The sequence below is a fragment of the Marmota monax genome, unplaced genomic scaffold (genome assembly GCF_021218885.2).
Source record: "Marmota monax isolate L192 unplaced genomic scaffold, Marmota_monax_Labrador192_F-V1.1 WCK01_AAM20220418_F8-fsc00001, whole genome shotgun sequence".
Lineage (NCBI taxonomy): Eukaryota > Metazoa > Chordata > Mammalia > Rodentia > Sciuridae > Marmota > Marmota monax.
The window spans coordinates 36,220,502-36,239,668 of NW_026693777.1; the positions used below are offsets into that span (position 1 = coordinate 36,220,502).

Here is a 19,167-nt window from a genome sequence, read left to right on the forward strand (position 1 = left end):
GCTCTTTCTGGGTCAAGTGTCTAGTTTTATCAGAAGTGCCAGCTGTTCATTCTTTGGTGTTTGGGTTTAAATGAGCTTTGTAGGTCTGTATTATGGCTGAGTGCAAGAGGTGAGGGTCATATCCTATCCTGACAAGGAAAAGTACAGCCTACAGGAGTGTCAGGAAGCAAGAGCTCCAAGAATAAAATCTTAGGTAATGTTTCCTGGTGGGAAAAAGAAGAGTATATTGTCCTCTTTGCCTTCCTGTGGGGATGAAGTTTCAGATGAAAAAAAACTTTGTTTTCACCAGCCTTCTTCTATTCTTCTTTTTCTAGTGAAGTTCTTTCATGTCCAGAGTGTCGAGTGTAAAGAACATCTTATTAAAAGTTCTCTACCAGGCACATAGAGCCTCTGCACCTGGCCTGAAGCCAGCCCAAGACGCTGTTGACAGGAGAACAGAAGATCCTGACCCCACCTCACCTCATCTTTAGACCCAGTCTGCCCCAAGAGAGGCTCCTCTCCTCCCTGTTCCCAGTCTTCCAGAGGATTCACCATCTATGTCAAATCTAGGCACATGGTCCTTTTGGAGATACTCTGTGATTCGCTTTTATCATCTGCACTGCTTGCTGCCAAAGGCAGTTGGAAAATGCGAGGTTGTTGGTGAAGAAGAAATCTGGCTTTAGAGGTAATGGCCTGGGAATCTGCCAAACATAGGTGATGACAGAAACAACCAAAGTAGCTGAGATAACTGAGCTTTTTAACAAGCATTAAGAATATAATCTTGGGGCTGGGGCTGTGGCTCAGTGGTAGAGTGCTTGCCTGGCAAGTGTGAGGCCCTGGGTTTGATCCTCAGTACCACATAAAAATAAAATAAAGGTATTGTGTCCACCTACAACTAAAATATATATATAATCTTGAGCCAGGAGCGGTGGCACATGCCTGTAATTCCAGTGGCTCAGGAGGCTGAGACAGGAGGATCGTGAGTTCAAAGCCAGCCTCAGCAATGGTGAGGTGCTAAGCAACCCAGTCTCTAAATCAAATACAAAATAGGAATAGGGAAGTGGCTCAATGGTCAAGTTCTCCTGGGTTCAATCCCCAGTAACTCCTCCACCCCTCTCCCCAACACAGTAGAATCTTGGGTGATGGCAAGAGTAAGGTGACTTAGACTTGCATTTTCAAAAAAGATAAGTCAACAACTTTTGAAAGAAAGCAAAGCCAGGTTCCTGCATTCTTGGGTCATGTTGACTGACTTGAAGCTCAGAGCTTTTCTCTGCCTACTTTCAAAACTTCTTTCTGCTTTGTTTCCCTTTGACAGCTTGGGGGTGGGAGGGTGTTTCTCAGAAAATCACACTATAGGTCATTTAGCTCTAAGTTTTGAATGTTTCTGATTCCAGGAAAGGAGGCTAGAAAGCTGTTGCTCTTACAGAGAGACTTGAGTATTCTATCTTGACTTGCATCTACTGGTAGAATGAGATGGAGAGCTGATTTACTGGCTCTCCTTCCACTATGCCTAGAGTTCCTACTCATTTCTAGTCAGATTTAGGCTGACCACTGACCAGTGAAAGCAGCTTCTCTTAAGAGGAGTGTTCCAGGTACCAAAGAAACTTCCAACATTGTCGGATAGGGCTAAGGAAATACAAAGGTTTGATATGAGAGGGAAATCAGGGGTAGGGAGGAAAAGAAAAGAAAGATGAATTTTGTGTGGCTTTAGAGAGCAAAGTTAGAGCCAACGGGTAGAAGTTAAAGATTGAGCTCAAGATGGTTTGGACTGTTTAAGCCTGGAATGTGACTGCATGCAGAACAAGGATGTCTTCTGTCCTCTATTTCCCTCCATTAACCATGGTGGACAAACAGGCAGGAAATCCTCTGCTAGGAAAAGGAAGGGGTGCTTATCCATCCAGCTGGAGGTAACACAAGGTGACTGTATCTACCTGCCAACACCACAGTTGCATCATTCCAAGTCAACTAATTCTTTTGGAAGGAGGACTTGAAGGAGGTAAAGGGATTTCTAAGCAGCACGCGTGTGGCTGTTATACTCAGAGAAGAGCAGGTTGAAGAGTGGGGATGAATGAATTAATGATGATCTCAAAGACTCTCTGACATTGCCATTTTTAGCAACTGTCAAACACTGTGTAAGTAGAACATACTCTGTCTTCATTGTCAATAGTGACAAATCCAATTAAAGAGCTATTTCAGGAGCAACCTTACTCCACTTTTCTGTTTTCACCTCAAACCCTATCAGATTTCTTCTTTAAACTGCTAACGTAATTATGTTACCAGAAATGATCAAAAACATGACCCTCAAAGCAGGGTTTCTTTTGTGAAAGTGTGAATTTCTATAGATATGTAAGGGGGAGAAGATATATAAGCGCACACACATATATTTATATGTATTTATGTATATGTATGAATGAGAGGGGGAGGGAAGGTATGTGAGTGTAAGATGTTTACTTCGAATATGCTAAATATAAGTAATCTCAGGTAAATTATTTTAAGTAACAATCTGCCTTATAAAATAAGTATAACCAGACCTATCTACTTCCCCTGGCAGAATGGGATACAACTCAAAAAGTCAATAATGTTCTCTCAAATATTCCTGCATCCCTTCGATGTCTATAATGGGTATCTTAATTTATTTTTTGTGTGGTGCTGAATATCAAACCCAGTGCCTCACACATGCTAGGCAAGCGCTCTACCACTGAGCCACAACCCCAGCCCCCTAAATGGGTATCTTAAAATTAAGCATTCCCAAATTTATATCTTAGGACTTTAAACTTCAAGAGGGTGGTGTGTGTGTGTGTGTGTGTGTGTGTGTGTGTTTATATAAACCATGTCCATACATTTCCCTTTGTGTCTCTTCCATTTGGATGTTCCCAAGTTGTATTCTTTCTAATAAAACTGGTAATCATATTAAAGTGCTTTCCTGAATGTTATAAGTCAGTGTGAGGAGGATGCCAGGGGAGCCCTGTATTTTTACTCAACCCAGAAGTGTGGGTAGCCTCAGTTCCCCATTTGTGGCTGGTATCTGAAGTGGTATGGTCTTGTGGGGTTGAGCCTTTGAACTGTAGGGTCTGCACTAATTCTGGGTATTTGGGTCAGATTTAATTTAGATAGTTGGACACCCAGCTGGTAATGAAGAAATGGAGAACCACTATGGAAAAATGATATACATTCAGTTTTAGGAAAACAGATAAACAAGCAAACATCAAAGGATAAGGGTTTTTAATTTCTTATCCTAAGATTTGATGAAAATGTATGTGCTCATGCTGTCAATACTCTTTATTATAATTTTACAGTCTTGTAAGCTTTCATATTTCTGAAATAATAGTTCATAATAATTGTTCATAATGGCTCAATTAAATTTCATATGCCAAATGAACATATTGAGATTGTGGAAGGAGTGAATTACGTAGAAAATGTCTGGCATTACATGAATTAACTTGTTTAATTATGACCCTAGAGTCCTTCAACCTTTGAAGTCTGTGGAACATGTGAGATGATGATGAGTTGGGACATGCAGCCCTTTCCAGAGTGAGCATCTGACCACAACCCCAGGGAAGTGACTGATGAGAGAAAAGGAGGGGTGCATGGATCCAGTGTAAAGGGGTGAAGCTTCAGGGAGAGAGGGGGATTTTGGGTAATCATCCAGAAACACTTAAGGTGGGGAACAGGTTTTAAGGAAAGGGAGCAGTAGGTTCTAGTAAGCTCATTAATTATATTTATATATTTTAATATACATTATATAAGTGTGTGTATGTATATATAAATATATATATATATAAAAATATATATTCCCCCTCCTTTCTAAATGATACCCACATTAGGACAGAGACATACACTATGGTCTCTCTCAGTTTTGAATCAGAGCTATACAAAGTTTTTCACTAATCCCAGTTATTATCCCTACGTTTAGCTCCAGTCTCACTGATATTTCCCCCAACACGTCACCAGTCTCAGTTCTCATTATATGAGAATTATGTGTGTTCATGATCTCCCAACACCATGGCTGTTCGGGTATTGTTTTCTTCTCTAGGATGCTGTTCTCTACATGCCTCATATCAACCACATAGTCATTATCAATAACTAACCTTCCAACCCCATAATCATGCTTTCATGCATTGCACTCTGTGATCACCATCTTCTATCCATGCCTAGACTCCAACAATCCTTTGATGCTACTGAGACCTACAAGTTTTTGATCCTTTGCCTATTCAAGGACATTAGCTTCTTATGTCCTCCTCATCCAGCTTAAACTCCATGGTCATTAATAGAGAAGAGTGATAACAGAGGTTGGGAAGGATAGAGAGGGGAAAACGGATAAAGAGGGGCTGGATCTGATCAGTGTATGCTGAATGCACGTGTTGAGATACCATGATGAACCCCACTAATATGTATAATTCATACACGTCAATAAAAAAAAAACAACGTGGTCAATCTTTATAATTACCCTCCTATATACACCCTCAACGCCCTAACCCATTTTTGTCATATTCACTTTGCAAAACCCCTACTCTGGTTAAATACAGCTCTCTTCCTACTCTGGGCCTTTATGCTGCAGCTGAACGTGACTGGAGAAGACCACCTGCTGAAGGGCCTAACTTTAAATTCATAATGCAGATCTGAGCAGAGCCCTAAATGCTGCCTGATAATCATATTGCATTTCTCTGGTTCATCTCCTCTTCCACTCTCCCTAGCAACTGCCTTTTCCCTACCTTCACTCCCAGCTGATGATATTGCTTCCTAATTCACTGAGAAAATGGAAGTAGTCAGAAAATGACCCCCACAGCTCCCCATCTAAAGCAAGCAAGCTGTGCATGTATGTACCTACCAATCTATCTGGATAGGTGGGTGTATATACATCTCTGCCAGCAGTTCTCCTGCCTGATGCTGTGGATTTACCACGGAAGGCTGACCCCTTGCCTGCTTAAAGGCATTGCTTTATAAATTATTTTTCTTACGTGATCCAGTACCCTAGTCTCAGTTCTCATTATAAGCAACATTTGATGTATGGGTTTATTCTCTATTCCTAGAACCCCTTTAGGTAGCTGGCCCTTGGGATACTATATTTTATTGTTTGTCCTGCTGTGCTATTGGTTGCTCTCTTTTGTAGTCTTATTCGCTGGTTCCTCTTTTTCTGCTTGAATTCAATGTTGGGGGACACAAGGGTTCAGTCCTAGGAACTCTTGTCTCTCTCCTTCAATCCTTCACATTTATCTCTGCCAGTCTCACAGTCCTTAAAGACTGCATTATGCATTATCAAAGTTGATGACTTCCAAAATTTGTATCTACTCCACATCTCTCTACTGAACTCTGGACTCATATATTTAACTACTCAAAAAAAAAAAAAATAAAAAAGCTAGCTTTCTTCTTCTTCTTCTTGTACTGGGGATTGAACCCAGCAGCACTTTGCCACCAAGCTTCAGCCCCAGCCCTTTTTTATTTTTTATCTTGAGACAGGGTCTAAGTTGCCGAGACTGGCCTCAAACTGGTTCTCCTGCTGCAGCCTCTGGAGTTGCTGGAATTACAGGCAAATGCCACCACGTTGATCAGTCTAACACTCTCTAGAAACATGTATGACTTTCCTTTATTCCCAATCTGGATATCCCTAGGGCTCTGCCTGCAAAATAGATCTAGAATCTTGACAACTTTTGTCAGCCTTTACTGCTATCACCCTGGCTTTAGCCACTATCAACGTAAAACAAAACAAAAAAACCTGTGGTAAACTACATACAACATAAAATTTGTCATTAGAAACATTTAGTACCTTTACAGTGTTGTGCAAACACTATCACTCTCTAGTTCGAGAACATATTCATCACTTCAAAAGGAAACCCAAGCCTATGAACCAGTCACTCCTCATCCCTCCCTTCTGCCTCAGCCCCTGGCACACAACTCATCTGCTTTCTGTCTCTTGATCACCATCAGCTCTTGACTGGCTCACTGTGAGTCCCCCAACTCATCTTTCACTTACCTATTTGTCCTTCCCCTTGGTATAGTGCTCCAAGAGTCAGATCAAATCATATTTGCTAGAAACCTCCACTGCCTATCTATCTAGAGTAAAAGCCAGAGTCCTCACAGTGGCCTCCAAGGCCCTGCACTCATTGACCACCTGTGGCCTCCCCAACATCCCCCACTGTTCTCCTACCCCTCATTCCAGCTGCCCTGGCCTCCCTGGCATGCCCCAAGCCTCCCTGGCATGTCCCAACCCTCCCAGCATGCGCCTTCCTTAGGTCTTGTACCCCATGGTCCTTCTTCCTGCAACACTCTTGCCCCAAACCTTTATGACTCCCACATTCACTTCCTTCAGGTCTTTTCTCATGAGTTGTTTTCTCAGTAATATACTATTTTAAAAAACTGACACTGTACCCTACCATGGCACTCCTAATTCCCCTTACCCTCCTTTATATAATTTATTTATGTATTTTGCTTATTGTCTATGCTCCTCTACTCCCAGAAGGAAAGCTCCTTAGTCCAGAGAGCTTGTCTGTTTTGTTCACTCGTAACCCAAATGCCTAGAACAGTGCTTGACACACAATCAAGTAACACCTGAATCTGAATCTGAATGTGTGAGTGTCAGCAGAGGGGCAAAAGTGGGTCCCAGTGACACTTATTTGACTAGCTCCCCCAACCCATGGCAGCCTGTGAGCATGTGTGCCTCAATCCATACAGAATCACTGTCAAGAAAAGCACTGCCCAGAGGTCCTGCAACAAAGATTACTGTGGGAGGACGGGTGGTAGCCGCTGTGACCTCCCTGCATCTCACCATCAACACAACCCAACACCATTGTCCATCCTATTCCCATTCTGTGGCCCAGATTTACCTTGGAAAGGGGCAGGAGGGCTTTCAGAGGTCTCCCCCATACCTGTTGTTGTCCACATAGCGGATGAGCATGGGGTAGAAGGCATAGAGATCTCTGCAGAGGACTGCAAACTCGTCCAGGATGAGCAGCTCTGCCTCCTGTGTGTCCCCTTTGCCATCAGCTTTCAGCTGCTCCTCCTCTTGTACCGTCTTGACCGCCTTCTTCTTTAACTTCTCCAGAGTTGGGATGAAGTGGCTTCTCAGCAGGTCAGGCCTAGCTTTGCTGATGATCGGCTGGGCGAACACTGCATTTACAAAGAACCAGCTCCTCAGTTCAGGTATTACAACAACGGACAGTTGATGAGAATCAGAAAATCAGGGAAACCACTGCCACAGGATGGTGCCTGCCTCTCGTTCCCTCCCTTAGTCTTGATCTCAGGACTTGCCTCTCATAAATCCACTGGGAGGGTAGAGAGGCCAGAGTTGCTGCAGAAGCAGGTCCTACCCTGCTCTGTTCCTCCTAGCCTTGGGGATGCTGCCACCTGCAACTCACATGTGCACAGTCTCTGCCACTCCTCCCTGCTCATCCTAACAGACTCGCTTGCATCATTTCATAGTAGGTTCATGTTGGGGTGGGCCACTAGCTATACCTGCAGTCCCAGAAGGAAGCCTTTAGTTAATAAGAACCAGTACTATGCTGAGCCAAGTCTAGGCAGCAAATACATGTCTTCTGTTGAGTTGATGGATGTGTCAATTACCTTGATGTTATCATCACACACTGCATACATGTACTGAAATGGTATACTGCACCCTATAATATGGACAATTATTATGTGTCAGTTAAAAGCTAAACTATTCTAAAAATCAACATTAATATATGTGTATTAATGTGCATATATATAAGTGTGCATGTGTATGTATACACACACACACACACACACACTTTCTGGTTATTTTATAGAAAAATCCATTAAAAGCACAACCAACCAACCTCAGTTCTTAGCCGTTAGTACTTGAGAGCTGCCGTTCTACTTACTGCCTGAAGGCCTTTCTGGGCCTGGAGGGAGGCAGTACTGTTAATTACAGTTAAAAATGAGTTTTTTCCCATATTCTATTGATTTGACATTGATTATACTATTAGACCAAGGATATAGAATATTTTGAAGATGAAAATCAGAGAAAAAAGTTAAATAAAATGAATAAGAGTCCTGAACCACTGACAATGTACATTCAAATGTATATTTCAAAGGTTATTTAGCTTAGGCCATTTCAATTGGAAGCCATCTATGTTTCAAAAACTTTTCTTTTTAATCTGATATTTTTATTTTATAAGAAAGACAGTTTTAGGAAGGGAAGGTTGAGAGACTTTCCATAAGATGCATTAACTGAGAAATTTTGACTGCTTAGCCCTTGCCGAGCTGCAGCTCTGGTTTAGACCTGAAATCCTAATGGCCATACCAGTATAGGTGACTGAGGTCACTATTAAAATGTATTTTGTTGAATCCCTAAGAACTCAGTGCCCTGAGATCTGGTTTTGCCTGTGGAATAAATAACAGGCTAAAGTTCAATGCCCATCAGTACCCCTCACGCAGTGCTACTTTTCCCTTAGCACCTCTATGGAGGCAAGGGGGCAGGTTCTGCCTTCCCTTCCTTTAATTCAGATGTTTGGATTAGAGGTCATCAAGAAATTACTTTATGGTTAACAATACTTTAAAGCTAGTGGGTCATTAGTGAACACCTGCTCTACTTGTTCACGTCCACAGAAGCCTACATTATCTAGGAGCCATCAACATGAAAAGTGTTTATAATTTCAATCTCAGTGCGTTTCTGGGACAGGAAGGAGGAAGTGAATTTTATTCCTTGGTCTTGCAGAAGTCTATCTATTCATTTGTCCAGATAGGTCATTTATCTCATGTTGAGCTAGCAGTCCCCTTTAACCTAGCTATTTGTTAAATGCTATATGTTTTTTCCCCCACAATTTTTTATTGGTGCAGTATAGCTGTACATAATAATGGAATTTGTTGCTACATATTCACACATGCACACAATGTAACAATATAGTTTGGCCAATACCACTCTCCAGCACTGCCCTTCCTTCCCCATAGCCATACTATTTCATGGTGTGGGATATTATAGAGGGAGGCTGGTGCTGGTGGGCGGCAGTATCCACACTGTAGGTCCATCAAACACAATGTCTTTGCCTTAGCGTCTACCTCCTCATTCTCTAGTTTGACACAGGACATTGATAGTCATGGTTTCTATACTGTAGAAAGTAAATTCCCTTTCTAATCTTTTTCTTTTGGGAGGTTGCTTCAAGAACAGAAAATTGGCTAAAAGCCTGCACTAAGAGCCTATTGCATGTAAGAAATTATACAGGGACCCAAATAAAAATAGGAAAAACCAATAAAATAAAATAGGGCTGCTACTACAACCTACATTAGAGAAGATCTTAGAAAGCATAAAGTGAAATGCAGAGTGACATTAAGGACCTTCCGTGCAGTCCAGATAGGAGTTTTATGAGTGTGGAGAGCCACAAGATCACTTATCAAAAAAACCAATGGACAATTACGACTATAAGAGAAAATGGGGTTCTTAAGTACCAAAAGCAAATAAAGCTATGATTATCAGAGTGGAGTTTATCAAGAAGGGCTTCCTGGAGATTTGAGGGGGCTCAATTAGCTGATGAGTGGGGCAATAGCATTGGTTTCAGGAAGCTCTTCAGGGGCACATGCTGATTCTGTTTACTGTTAAGCAACTGGGAGGTGGGAAGTTTAAAGATGGAATACAGCTTATTCTAAACCATCTTGGTATTAACAAAAAGATGAAAAGAGCATCTAGCTACTTGGTTCTTGGGTCAGGGGCTAGGGAGAAAAGAGATGGTTACCTGCAATGCGCTTCATCCAGGAGGCCTCGTCGATCCCCAGGTTATTGTTGATGATTTTTAGGATGTTGCCCAGGATGAGACTGAGGTGTTCAGAGGTCACCTTGGTGCAGCAAGGCCCTGTGCTCGGGGGCAGGTTCTCAGGCCCCCGCTCCCACCAATAGGACAGGTAGTTGCACAGCATGGGCAAGATCACCTCGATGACATGGGGCATCTCTGTGTACCGGGCCCCTGATTCAGCCAGGTCATTGATTTCCTTCATCAGGCCTTCCAGCTGGGGGATGTCAGGACACATCTCTTCCACAGTGTCTGGCATCCCCAGAACTGACCGAGAGGGCACAAGAAGAAGAAAGGCACAGTAATTCAAAAACACAATGGGCACAGCCTTTTCTACCATTGCCCGCCTGTCTTTAGGTCTTTAGATATAAATTTCCACCCGGGAGCCTCCGAGGAGTGAGGTTGCATGTGGAACAGCTTTAGTCTCCCAGCTGTCTATGTATAGACTGCAGCTCCCAGAGGCTACTTTCCTAGAAGCCATGTTGAGGTGACAACACCTAAACAGATGGCTACAGAAAAACAGCTAAGACAGTTTAGAAGACCTCTCTGTGATAAGGCCAGTTTTCTGGCTTCTCCTTCCTGGCCTGTCTGCCTCAGACTTCATATATCCTAGTGCATCCACTGCAGGAAAGGCAGAGTCAGATGAGAACAGCAACAAATCGTCAGTCAGTTGTCAAATCCTCATTCAATAGCCTGGATTGCATTTGTATGATCTAGATACACCCCAATCAAATACTCCTTCATCGGGACCAGAGACAATATTTGTCATCCAAGTAAAATTTGGGAGGGAAAAAAAAAATCACACTTTCACTGATTTCTGGCTTTACAACAGAATCTATTAGTGACCTCTGGTAACTTCACTGCTTTCCTGTCAATTGCTTAAGCTGTTTTGCTTCTGAAGGCTTATTTACATGGAATAGTGAGTTGGTCTTATCTTTTCTTTACGCTCAATGATTGAGGTCACTTCTTTGGACAAGGACAGATGGAATGAAATAGAAACAGACATAGTTCATCATCAAACCAGGGAAGGTGGTCAGATTCAAAAAGTGAACACAGAAGCCAGGGGTTATCTGTCCTGCTCCGCTTAAGGTAAAAGAACTTCCTTCCTGCAAGATAGGAGGAAGATTAGAAGTATATTGAGGGTCCTGACAGGTGGAAAGATAACAAAGTCTCTGAATGAAGAGATACAGAAAGCTCTGGGTAAGAACCATAAGTACTACGAAGCTAGAAAAATATGAGGCATTCTCTGGTAACATCATTTTCACTGGAAGATTTTAGGAAACTATTTATTTATTTATTTATTTTTTGTGTGTTATACTAGGGATAGAGCACAGGGCCTTGTGAATGCTAGGCAAATGCTATACCTCTAAGATATATCCCCATTCCTTTAAATTTTTTTTTTTTAAATTTTGAGATAGGATGCCACTAAGTTACCCAGGCTGGCCTCAGATATGTGAGGCCTCTTGCCTCAGCCTCCCGTGCAGTTGAAATCATAGGTGCCCACCTTTTATTTTTGATATTTGAAGCAAAATACAAAGTTATTATGAGTTTCTACAGAAAAAACAAAAGACTTCAAATAAAATTTTGTCTAGTGAAGTAGATATGTCTGAAGACCCTTTGCTATTATGGTTACTATTGGTCTGAAGTCTCTTCTCTAGTTTTTAGGCCGATGGGAATTAAAGGGTTAACATGTAGAAGAGGCCACACCATATCCTGTGGTCTTTAGGAACACTGACCAATTAAAAAGGACTATCTTGATTTCTCATTGATCAGAAACACAGAGTTACGTTGGCTAGGTTGGAGAGAAAGACTCCACAGCTGAGACAAGCCATCCTGTTGGGATAGGATGTTCAGTTGCAAAGCAATGGACCAGCAGCAGCCTCTGTGCTGAGCAGGCCACTGAAGTCCTATCACCTTTTCCCTGGGGATGACTTTGTTGCTATCACTATAGCCCTTCAGTGCATGTGAGGCTAAAGATCTCTTTGCCCTGGAATGTAGGAGTCGACCGATGTGTTTTAGGATCCAGACACTTCAAAAGGACTTAAAGCAGGAGAGTCAAAGACCCTGAACTCCTGTAATATCCAAAAGGGAATTATTGGGTGATTTGCAGAGGACAAGTCTATCCTACATCTTGTAGCAATAAAAACAGTGTTGATTGACAACAGCATGGGAATCTGGGGAGACCCTCACAAAGTAATTTTATACATCTTTTCAGAATAAATAGGTAAATGGAAGTCAAGCTTTCTGCCTTGAAGCTCTGCACACAAGACAATGCCAATGGCCACAGATGCAACTGAAGCTTACAATTATATGCTGTAAGATTATAAATGAGAAGGCTTAGTGTGTATGTTTAAATGTCACACAGACAACACATCATCATAGACACTTCTTTTCCTGCCTAAGAACAACACAGAGTTGCTTGGGGTTGGTGAACTGGAGTCATCATAATGACCTTTACAAGTTATTTATACCTACAGTAATTGGTCCTTGAGTGGAATAAACATTTGTGATTCAGAAGATGTTTATACATCAAATGCCACATAATAAGCCCACTGAATGAACTCTGCTTGCTGAGTAACCATCTGAAGAACAGCCTTGGTGGAGTCCTACTAGAATCAGCCACAAGACTATTGGGGGGATCATTAGAACACAATGTCCTTTCATCTAGATCAATGGTTCTCAAAGTGGGGGCCCTCCTCCTGCAGCAGCAGCATCACCTGGAAACTTATTAGAAATGCAGATGATCAGGTCCCTCTCCAGGTCTACTGAATTAGAAACACAAGCAGTAGGGTTTAGTAGTCTTTAACAAGCCTTCCAAGTGATTCTGATGCATGTTAGAGTTTAAGAACTCCTGGGTTAGATTCTAAAGTCCATTTTCTTCACCCAGCAGCTCTTCCCTCAGGAAGACAGCATCAGGATACCATTTCTTCACATTACAAGCAGATGGAGTTCATTGGAATTGTACCTCTTTTTTCTGTAGTTGATTATACCCAACAGGGTACAGAAGAAAAGTAAGCTGACTAGTGACAGGATGTATTTCTCAATCTAGTCTCTGGTTAATAGACCACTACCACACATAACAAAGAATCTATTCAGTGCTGAATAACTGACATATAATATTATTAAAACCTTTTCTTGGTATATTTTAATTTTGGGATGAATAAGAAAATGATCCAAGATTTTACAGGGTGTCAGAGGTACTAATATGATTAGCTCTGTTGGGAAAGCACGAAGTGTCAATTAATAGAGATGTCCAAATGACCGAAGGCCTGATCAGTCATTTCATACTATATTTCTAAAACACCACATCATCTGTCACCCTAGACATCCCTCTTCCTCCTTTATCCCTCAGGCCACCCACTTTGTTAGGAATGACATCTATCTTATTGCCTATCAAACTGTCATCCTTCAGGTGAGCCTGGTTATCCCACAATACATATTCATGCAAATGTTACTTTTCAAGAGCTCTGAACATGGTCAGCATTCACTCTGCTAATTAAACCAATGATAAAAAACATGGGCTCAGGGGACTTAGGCATTGAGTCCCACAGTGTGTCACTGATGAATCAAGGACTGTCATCTCTAATCAAAATCTTGCTTCCTTTCTTCCTTTAGAGTATGCAATGATTGATGCTTATTTTTTATTTATGAATATGTCTTATTAACTTGGTGCAAAGACATATGAAATGAGTAGAAATAATTTTTCCCCCCTGAATAGCCCTTGGGAAAGAAAGCAATGATAGAGAGGCATTCCCCTCCCTCCCAAAGCAATTCTAGGTTTCCTCATTTTTCCCTACTGCTATGCTCCTTGAAATGAAGAGCAGAGCAGATGTCTCCTTTTCCCAAGATACAGCTCTATACAGTGGTGAGAGAGACAGAGATCCACTATTTCTCAAGTTATGGTTGGAGTAGAATAGATGTATAAATATTCAGAACTGTCACAATTGGGCCTGGCATCCTTTGGAGTTGAGAAGCAACACTTGGGCTAGCATTTGCCTGTAGATATTTTGGCCGTTTTTTAAACTTTTCCAAAGCCTGCTCTGTTGCTCAGGTCCTGCTTTAGTAACAAGCTGTGACTCATTTGGAATCATGAGTGGGCAGAGGAAAAACAAGGTTGGAAATAATTTTCTGCTAGTGTCAAAGGGGAGAGAGGGTGAGATGAGGTAAAGGGGATGGGGAAAGGCTAGCTAACAAATTTCATATAGGACTGTGGAACGCTGAGGCATCTTGGCAGTTTCTTCACCTGTTCTGAGAACACTAGTCTCCACTGTATTCTAGTTCAGTAAAGAATTTTATTAGCAGCCTTATTTTGTCCTGTGATCACTTTTGGGGGCAGTGTGCTTCTCTTACGTGAGGTAACAAGAAGCAAGTGGGGATGAAGCTGCTGTAGCTCAGCACTCTGCATACTTAAAGAAAAGAACAAAGAGTGGCATGTCCCTGCTCTCCTAGAACTCTTCTCCCTTAGGATCTCATCATGGAAGTGTAAGAAAAGGGACTCGAAATAAACGGAATCACTGTGAAGTTCAGCCATTGACTAGTACTATACATCAATGTTTTAACAAAATTCTGGTTCTGATTAGGATGGATTCTGACTTAAAATGGTTCACTATGGATTTCCCCCCCCCCCCCCTTTTTCTTAAAATTGATTAAGTCTACGGACTGGTAATTTTTGCTTCAGGTTTCAACATTGCAGTTCCTTCTAAGTCAAGGTTAAAGACTCCTACTGAAGATTTTCTTTTCTATTCCATTTTCCTTAAGCAGAATCACAATTAATCCAGGTATGAAGGACCCTTCCATTCACCCTCCAAAACAGGACTTAGAACCTGCCCAGGATTTTTGTTCTAGTATTTACTGGTTGTGTTCCAATAAAACTTTATTTGCAAATATAGCTGGGGACCAGATTTGCCCTGTGGCCATAGTTTGCCAATCCCTGTTATAGAACTTGCTGCATCAAAGATGCAGTTAAATTCTCTCTCTTGCATAATGTTAATTCCTTCTGATGCTTTCTTATGTCTTGTCCTCCATGAAGATGGAGAATATGTGGTCAGTATGCTTAAAAACACAGGCTCTCCTTGAAGAAGAGAATTAACCAGGTTATTAGTGTGAATATGCCCCTCTGGTGTTCATCTGGAAGAAGGACTGCAGAAAAGTAATCAGACCACCAGGAGCAGAGAAGAAATGAATCCTAAGGCAGACAAGAGACCTCAAAGTCTTAATATGGAGGGATTTGGACATCAACCACACAGTTTCCTCATTTTATAGAAGAAACCAAAGCCTCGTGATGACAAAATCCTGCACATGCTCACTTGTTCCCTAAGTTAGTCCCTTACTCTAACCTCTTGGCCCTTCTCAGACCATATAAAATAGTGCTGCAGGGATGCTGCCTCCTGACTATGCCACCTTCCTGGTTACTCTCCTCTCAGAACATGGAGTTCATTGAGATCTCTGTGAAAAGATACTTACTAGATCTCTCCCTGGGGGTTTTGGTGTTGAAGACTGAGAGAGGATTATAACGGTTGAGGGTGGGCTCCAGGAATGCCACTGGAATGGCAGCTGCCAGTGAAGCCAGACATTCTCCAAGGGCAGGACGTTGCCTGTAAACACAGAAGTCCATTTAGAAATGGTGCCACCCACAAGCTGGCCCCAGGCACTGGTGGACCCCTTCCCTACAGATGAATTCACTGGACATCTGGGGGTTGTCCAGGTTGCATGCACTCTTCCCTTCCCCAGCCCCCATCTTTCTCCAGACACTAACAGTTTGCAATGGTCACTCTGCTTGGAATCTAGTTCTTAACTGGCTAAGATGATGTGATACGTTGTGTAGCTTTGCTACTCTATCCCAGAACGCCTCAAAGTAAGTTCTGCTGGCGTCCAAATTGAGATTTATCCCTCCTGTTTTCAAAACGCTTTGAAATTTTCAGTATAATTTATCTGTTCTCTGCTACAGATGGAGACCATGACCACTAGTAGAAACAATAAGACACAAAATAAAAGACCTGCCTTGCAATAGAAACAACAGGCCCTGAGGTATATTGCTAGATTTAGAGGAGAGACATCTAATAGCTATTACTCCTCTTCTTCTCTTCCACAAATTTTACAGTGCAAACTATGTATAAGCTCTGGCTTTAGGTCTTTAACAAGAAAGCAAACAAAAGCAAAATGGTTGGGATTCCAAGTTCAGATTCCAAGTTCTTCAAGTGAGAGTGACTGAGTCTGCAAGTATAAATGCAGGGAATCAGCCTCTGCTGGTTAAAGCAGAGCTACGGCTGAAAGGGCGCTTCTATTTCCCACATCTGGGCCTAACTGCTTGTGAGATAATACTGTGTCAGTACCAGGTCAAAGGCTCCTGTATGGGGGCTGACATCTATTGCTTTTTGTTGAATGAGAGACCAGAGTCACCCGTTTCCCACCCATCAACATTACCTCTCAGACGGTGACTGGCATCCAGAGCATCTATGACTACCTTATAAGTTACATGTGATGTCAATTTCTAATAAAGAGGACATTTATTTTTAAGTAAATCATTAATGTGGAACCTCTGTTAGACCACAATAATGACTGGAAATGTAGACAGTAGGTCTAAAATGAAGATTCGGCATCGAAGCCCATCTCCCACCTCATTTTGTTTTTCTCTGTGACTGATCGTCACACTTTGAGCACTGATGCCAACTAGATGGACATCTACCAGTCCAGTCCCCTGCTCCTTAGAGGATGTCATAGGACCACCATGGAGACATCTGCCAGCTGGAGGGGTGTACTTGGAGCCAAGGGCCAGTGCTTACCCCAATACTGCAATTCTGTGGAAATAGAAATGCTTTCAACCCTCAGGGCTCCCTTCAGATCCCCAGTGGGACCTGTACCCAACACTTTATGTTAATTACTCCTCACTGTGACAAGAGACAACTACTTCAGCAGCACCAAGAGGCCAGAACGTCAAAAGCATAGATCTGCTGAGAGCAGATAATAAGCATTTCCTATGGGGGTACAAAGAGACATTTTTTTTCACTGAAGAATAAGTCTTAACCTTAACCTTTGTTCTCGAGGTGGTGGAAGTTCTTTTTCACTCTAAAGATAGAATCTGTGTTTTGTATAGAACGCTGACGAAATGTGATAATAAAACAGGTTTATGGACTAATCATAAGCATTAGAGGCAACCTGAAATTTCATTACAACAGAGAAATAGATGTATTGGAGTTGAATTAAAAAGTGATCTTAACTGGTATTGAACAAAATGACCGGACAAGACCATCTGGGATAGAATTGGAATCTGTAAGCCTGGGGACATACATCTCTGCTTGAGATCCAAGACTAATCTGATGGACTAGCAAACTGAAGGAGGGAGAGAGTAGCTGACTGCAGAAAGCTGTGTATTCTCTGGAAAATCCAGGGTTTTTTTTTCTTTTTAATTTTTTAAAATTTTTATTTTATTCCACCCAGTTTTCAAGTTTCCAAATTTATGTTTTAAAAGTGATCTTTTTAATTAGAAAATAAAAATGAACATACAGGATTTTATTGTTTATATTCTTAGATTTGGCTTTTAGGGAACTAGCTGACAACTTCTTTGGCCTTGAAGCATTTGAGTACTGATAAGTTTCAAATCAGTCCCTAAGGAGCAACAGTGGATTGACTGGTCTTCAGTCAGGCTGTCACTTCCTAGGTAATGGCACAGCCTTGACCTTTTGGTAAATATTGCACTGTTGAAATCCTACCCGTGTCTGCTCCAGGAGCAGAACAACACCCTTGTACCATGCAGATCCTACTGTGCCCTGTGTATCACTGCTGCCCTGGTTTTTCCTAGAGGCATGTCAGAGATAGGATAGGTGGTGTCCCCGAAAAGCTCATGTGTGAGCCAAATGCAAAAAAGCATTCAGAGATGAAATGATCAGTTAATGAGAGTTGTGATTTATTCAGTGGGTTAATCCACTTCAATGGATTAACTGGGTGGTAACTATAGGCAGGGAGGTGTGATTGGAGGAAACAGATCATTGGGGCATGCCTTTGGGGTTTATGTTTTGTCCCTGAGAGTGGAGCTCATGCTCTGCTCTGGGTTGTCATGTCTTGAGCTGATTTCCTCCACCACGTCCTTTTACTATGATGTTCTGCCTCCCCTGGACCCCAGAGCTATGGCTTCAGCTGACCATAGACTGAATTTTTGAAACTGTGAGCCAAAATAAACGTTTCCTTTTCTAAGTTGTTGGGTCTTCCAGTCATAGCGAGGCAAAGCTGACTAAACCAGGAGGGTAGGGAAGGAGACTGAGCAGGCTGCTGAGATCTGGGTTCACTTCTGAGTAGGTCGCAACCCAGACCTGTTTCCCCATATTTCCTTCTCATTTTCCTTTTTTGCTGAGTTAAGCCTGACAGGACAGGCCTGACAAAAGGGGCACCATTTTAACTTCAGATGGGAATGGCCAATACCTTCAATGACTACTAAGACCAGAGAGGGCCTCCATACATCTGGTATGAGGATCCACAGGGACCATGTTTTCAGGTAACGGTTTCACTGCTTTTACCAACCATAGTGGCCAGGGAGAAAAAGGGTGTTTCTTCTCTTTGGTTTTACCTTTGAGGAGGAGGGGAAAATAAGGACATGGTTTGTGAAGGAAACTCTATAGTGATCCTTGAAGAAATGTGATCAAAACCACTATCTTAGCTGGGTATGGTGGCGCATGCCTGAAATCCCAGCAACTGGGGAGGCTGAGTGAGGCAGGAGGATCAAGTTCAAAGCCAGCCTCAGCAACGTAGGGAGTGCCTAAGTAACTCAGTGAGACCCTGTCTCTAAATAAAATACAAAAAAGGGCTGGGGATGTGGCTCAGTGGTTAAGCGTCTCCGGGTCCAATCCCTGGTACCACCACTACCAATAAACAAACAAACAAAAACAATAAAACCCCCATAACCTTATGGACTAACCAAAAGGTTAGATTCAACCCCAAACTTCATTATGAAAGAGAAATAGACACATTTGAGTTGTGCCACACAGAGCACTGAGGAGAGAAAGTCTAGCGGGGAATCAGGGATGACAAGGGTAAGATCTCAAATCTGACAGCAAATTTTATTTGGCACAGGGAGACAGGCAAAGGAAACAGTCTGTCCTGAATTGCCTTGATGCCAAATTGACCCATTCTTCTTTTTCTCTCACCAAGATTAAAGTTGTGAAAGTAGGTTTTTGGAAAGCTAGTTAGCCAAGAAAGCAAGCCTTGGGGGCAGAGGACAGTTGGTAAGTCTCAGTTCTCCAGTGCTACACTGACAGGGACATGGCCCTGTCCTCTCTGATATTAATTACTGACAAATCTGAGTCTCACCATGCTCCTCAAAAGGGCATTTTCTAGTCCAGAGCACACAATGATGCTAATTAGCTGCTCAGCCAAGAGAGATACACAACAGTTCTCAGATACACAACAGTTCTCGTAGCCTTAGCTGCGGTAAAAGCCAAGCCCAGAAATCTGCCAACTA

At 42.2% G+C, this 19,167-nt stretch overlaps 1 protein-coding gene across 1 annotated transcript in view; it reads right to left on the minus strand.

The window, feature by feature from the left end:
- Ryr3 (ryanodine receptor 3) overlaps positions 1 to 19,167 on the minus strand; it is a 517,407-nt gene that overhangs the window by 56,032 nt on the left and 442,208 nt on the right. The window contains exons 65-67 of the mRNA XM_058584663.1: positions 15,180 to 15,310; positions 9,663 to 9,983; positions 6,843 to 7,083 (exon numbers count right to left, since the gene is read on the minus strand). Coding sequence (XP_058440646.1) covers positions 6,843 to 7,083; positions 9,663 to 9,983; positions 15,180 to 15,310 — 693 coding nt within the window. The remainder of the gene's footprint in view (positions 1 to 6,842; positions 7,084 to 9,662; positions 9,984 to 15,179; positions 15,311 to 19,167) is intronic.